Raw genomic sequence first — 4625 nt, forward strand, 5'->3', positions numbered from 1 at the left:
TATATTACTTCAAATTTATAAATTACGCATTTTATAAATTACGATAAGTGTATCGGACTTGAACACAATCGCAAACTAAAGCTGAAATTAATATCTTAAATTAATCGACCATTTTAATAGTGAAGCTAATAAGCATCTCAAAAACTAAATAATTTATTGCGAAAAATATTATATCAGCCAGAATTTCATTCTGGAACTTTCTGCTTTCAAAGGTATTATACATTTCAAATCTGACAAACCTTATCAATACGCAGTTTATAAAACTGAAATAATATATTTGCAAAAAATTTGCAAATATATAAGATAGATTCAGAAAATATCAATTGAGACCCACTAAGAGCAACTAAGAGCGTAATAAGCACTAAGATTCGAAAATAGGATTATCTCAATTAATTTAAATCTAATATAATCATTTAAATCTATATTTGAAAATGCGTCTCAATGGAAAAACTGAATTGAGCAAATATCGCGTTGCAAAGCATATTCGAAATAGCAATTTTGTTATCCGTTATTCGCATTCGCGAATGTATGTGCATCTTGTTAAAAAGAAAAGACGTTTTACCTCGGGAGGTACTGGACGTCCAGGTTTAAGCACCCTTATCAACGCTATCTCACCGCAAGGCTTAAAAATTTCAGCGACAGATTCGACCGTTAATTTTTCTACCGGTAATCCAGCCGCTAAAATGGTCCTAGAAGGAGCTGTTTGATCAAAATGTGGTAAAGGATTCACTCTACGCAGCTTAGTCCCTTGTGAATTAAGCTCGAGCTTTTTAGACCTCGTTAAAGCCGCTCCGACCACTCTCCAATCTCTGCTGAGATGTTTAACTTTTTTGAAGCTGGATATTAGTTTAAGAGATACGTAGCCTTCTTTGTTCCTTTTCACGTGTTTTAATAAGAACGCATCCTTTATTATATTATCATCAGAAAAATAATATTCCACTTGAGCGCATATCTTGTCGGCTAACTCATCATTCGGTGTCACGAAATCGATCGTTTTTTTAAACGTTGATTCTGTTGATTCTATTAAAGACTCCGACGATATAACATTCACTTCTGCTCTGTGTTTCTGCTCTGTCAGTTCTTTCGATGTAACATCATCCAGAGAATCCGCACCCGAATCTTGATCAGTATCACTCTTCTTTACAATCCTGATCTCGCTATCATAATCTGACAAGTCGGCCTCGTCGCTCTTGGATCCTCTTCGGTCGAAAGAAAGACTTACGTCGCTGTCTACGGAAGAAATACTGTCTTTTGTGTCAGATTTCTTCATACGCGGAGATGAAGACAATAGATTGTTGATCTGCTCCTTTAAATCTTGAGATACTTGAAACTCCATATTTTTATCAAAGTAGGGAGACTATATTTCAAAATTATAAGAAGGCAACTTTAACGCGTATAATTATTTTCTTTCTTCAGATTTTAACTATTTTCTTCCATTTTCACATAAATATATATATATATATATCATTGCTAAGTTTCTTTTTTCTAACACACTGACGTTTTGTCAAGTAAAAAAAAAAAGAGATTTCAAAATACAAAGATAATTTGAAATTGAATGAGAGCGTACTCGTCGCTCACTGACCTTCCACTCTGTGCGCGATCCGTTTTATAGCTGCGGCCAAGTTCGATGTGTGGCAAAGCTGCAATGGCCTTCTTGAATACCGGTCAAGAATGAAACATTCGGCGAACGATCGAAGGGCACTCGAATTGAACCTTGAGCGAAGGAAAGGGAGTTTATAATACAATTATTAAGTATACGCCAGAATAAAAGAGAATTTTAAAATTATCTTTTGTTTATGCATGCACATAAAAAGAATTGAAATGATCAAAATAAATTTTAATAATTCCAGACAATCGTCAAATATATTTAAATTTCAAAATATTAATTTTAAATGATATCGATACCTTCGGATCTCATTGCTTATTATAGACACAAACTGTTTACGTTACGTATCTGCAATGTATAATTGTGTAGATTGTGTGGAATGTAGGTATCGCGAACAATTGCATACACGCACACACACACACAATCGTTGATTACAGGCAGGAAGAACTTAAGACTCGCAAACTTAACCAGTCTTGACCTCGCTAAGGCCCTGAGGGTATATTCGCAACGACGCGCATTGAATCTGTATGCCAATAGCATAATAATATATAGGTCAAGTTCGGTTGGCCACATATATGGCCATGAAGGACAAAGTTAGCTCTGTGAATCGTCAAAAAACGAAAGGATTTGGTCCCTCGCCTCAGATCCCTAAGACCTTAATGCTTCATAAATCCTTCCCCAAATCCTACATTGCCATTACTGCTCCACTATGTTCCAAAGGCCAGTCAGATCCTTTTCTGCTTCTACGATTTTTTTCACTACTCTTCGGGGGGAGTTCGAGGCCCCACATTGCATCGCACGCATGTCAAGCCGGATTAAAAAATAGAGGGTGATTGCCTTGGGCTTTAGTTGAAGATTAATCAAGGAGAAGAGTGAAAGAGACGTGGGAGGAGAAACTGATCGTCCCGATGATTCATCTAATTTACTTACTTATATAGACATAGACAATATACATGTATTATATCTTTAGGATTTGAATGTATGCACATGTGCGCGTCATGCACGCGCGTGTACTTTTTAAACAATAAGAATCTTATTTAAGACTTTTTAAAATAATAGCCGCATGATAAAAATGATTTTCACTAGTCATCTTTTTCAAAACATTGAAGCTATTTTTCTTTTATTTAAACGGTAAAATGTAACAGTATAATGTTAAATAAATTTTTGTCATTTCATTCTACGTATAAATACATTATTTCAGTTTATGGAAAACTATAATCCAGAGTTCGGGTCCAAAAGACCCAAGATTTTTTAAAAAACCCAATGCAGAGAGTTTTTTTTAAAGAATTTTTTGGAGTTTTATTGAGTTTTCCAAGTTTATACATTTTTATTCTTTATAGTCCACTAGTGATTAGCAAGATTCGATATTCAATATAATAGATAATTATATTATGAATTAATTTCAATTTGATTTATTTAATTTAATTCATTAATTAATATAATATACATGCACATATATCTGTATAAGAAACATTTCATGCCAAATCAATCCGATCGTTATTAAAAGAAATATAATATTCGACCTTTTTTTATCTATTTAACGTAATTTTTTCTTTTTTAGGGATTTCACTGTTTTTTGTAATTTTTGAAAATAACGTCGTCGTCTGGCATCGTCGACGTCGCCCGGAATTGTTCAGTATCGCCCGGCATCGTTGCCTGGAGTCGCTCGGCGTCGATGCCCAATATTGTCATCGTTGTCTGGCGTCGATTGTTATTCGATAATTTAATAATCAATTTTTTTTTCAACATGTAATTATATTTATGTATATGTAATTGTATTTATATACAACAAAGTTATTCCAAAAAAGATCTTTTTCTTTAATTAGAATAACAATCTTTTACATATATAATTGATTGTTCCTATTATTTTACTTACATATTACAGCGTCATCTTCAAAGTTGACAATTTTATGGAATACACTTATTTTATTTACACATCCTTTCTAACATAAAGTATATTATAAATACTTCCATAAAATATTCACTTCTTAATGAAATCATCTTAACTTTGGTGTATGTGTGTGTGTGTGTGTGTGTGTGTGTGTGTGTGCGCGCGTGTGTGTGTGTGCGCGTGTGTGTGTGTGCGCGCGTGTGTGTGTGCGTGTGTGTGTGTGTGTGCGCGTGTGTGTGTGTGCGCGCGCGCGTGCATGTATGTGTGTTACAGAATTATTGAATGATTTATTTTCGCAAAAGTCATATGATTTTGTAATTTTATAATTTTGAAAAATATAAAATCAATTCTCTCATACATAGAATACAATCTCCTTGTAAATAAAATTATGATGATTGTAAAATATCTATCCCGAAGCAAAATACTTCTACAATTAAAAAAATTTTTTTTTCGTATATCTTTCATACAATAATTATTTTTAGAAATATAATCGTAGAAAGATATAAAAAATTTGATATCCTTGCATCTATAAATTAAAAATATTTAAATATTTATATGCTTATATAATCTAAGTTGACATATTGCTCTTGATCATTAACGATATTGTGGACAATGTTGTTTTATTATTGATTTTGAAATGTCAGCATGACCTGGAATTAAAAAATATAAAATGCATGTCCTAATTATGCATTTGATAATAAATGTATCTATAATGCATATATTATTAATACAATAAGATAATATATAACTAAAAAAAAGTATTCAGAGAATAGGTCTTGTAACCAATTCCAGACATAAAAGATTTTAGTTAATTAAATAAACAAATCAGAGAAGTTAAAAAAATAACTTATTCTTATATTCTCTGTTTGAGATTTAAAATAAAATTCATACTAATAATACTGAAAAAAGATATTACCTAATTGTAGCTCTATATACAAAGCCAACATTATCACTTGTATAGGTATATCACAATCTGGTTCTTTTGACATCCATATCTGAAACAGAAAATAATTAATATATAAAAATACTATTTAAAAATATATCTACAAATCAATAAACAAATTATATTAATATAATGATATTAATATAATGATATTAATATAAGTATACATTAATATAAATATACAG

The 4625-nt window shown here is 31.6% G+C and overlaps 2 protein-coding genes across 2 annotated transcripts in view; both read right to left on the minus strand.

Annotated features, from left to right (window-relative positions):
• The window catches only part of LOC108693653 (la-related protein 6), a 5535-nt gene extending 4156 nt beyond the window's left edge, over window positions 1-1379 (minus strand). Inside the window, exon 1 of the mRNA XM_018202696.1 lies at window positions 563-1379. Coding sequence (XP_018058185.1) covers window positions 563-1336 — 774 coding nt within the window. The 5' untranslated portion in view covers window positions 1337-1379. The remainder of the gene's footprint in view (window positions 1-562) is intronic.
• Window positions 1380-4081: 2702 nt separating this feature from the next.
• The window catches only part of LOC108693636 (CCR4-NOT transcription complex subunit 10), a 5034-nt gene continuing 4490 nt past the window's right edge, over window positions 4082-4625 (minus strand). The window contains exons 9-10 of the mRNA XM_018202674.1: window positions 4414-4492; window positions 4082-4147 (exon numbers count right to left, since the gene is read on the minus strand). Coding sequence (XP_018058163.1) covers window positions 4092-4147; window positions 4414-4492 — 135 coding nt within the window. The 3' untranslated portion in view covers window positions 4082-4091. The remainder of the gene's footprint in view (window positions 4148-4413; window positions 4493-4625) is intronic.

Source organism: Atta colombica, unplaced genomic scaffold, assembly GCF_001594045.1.
Source record: "Atta colombica isolate Treedump-2 unplaced genomic scaffold, Acol1.0 scaffold96, whole genome shotgun sequence".
NCBI lineage: Eukaryota > Metazoa > Arthropoda > Insecta > Hymenoptera > Formicidae > Atta > Atta colombica.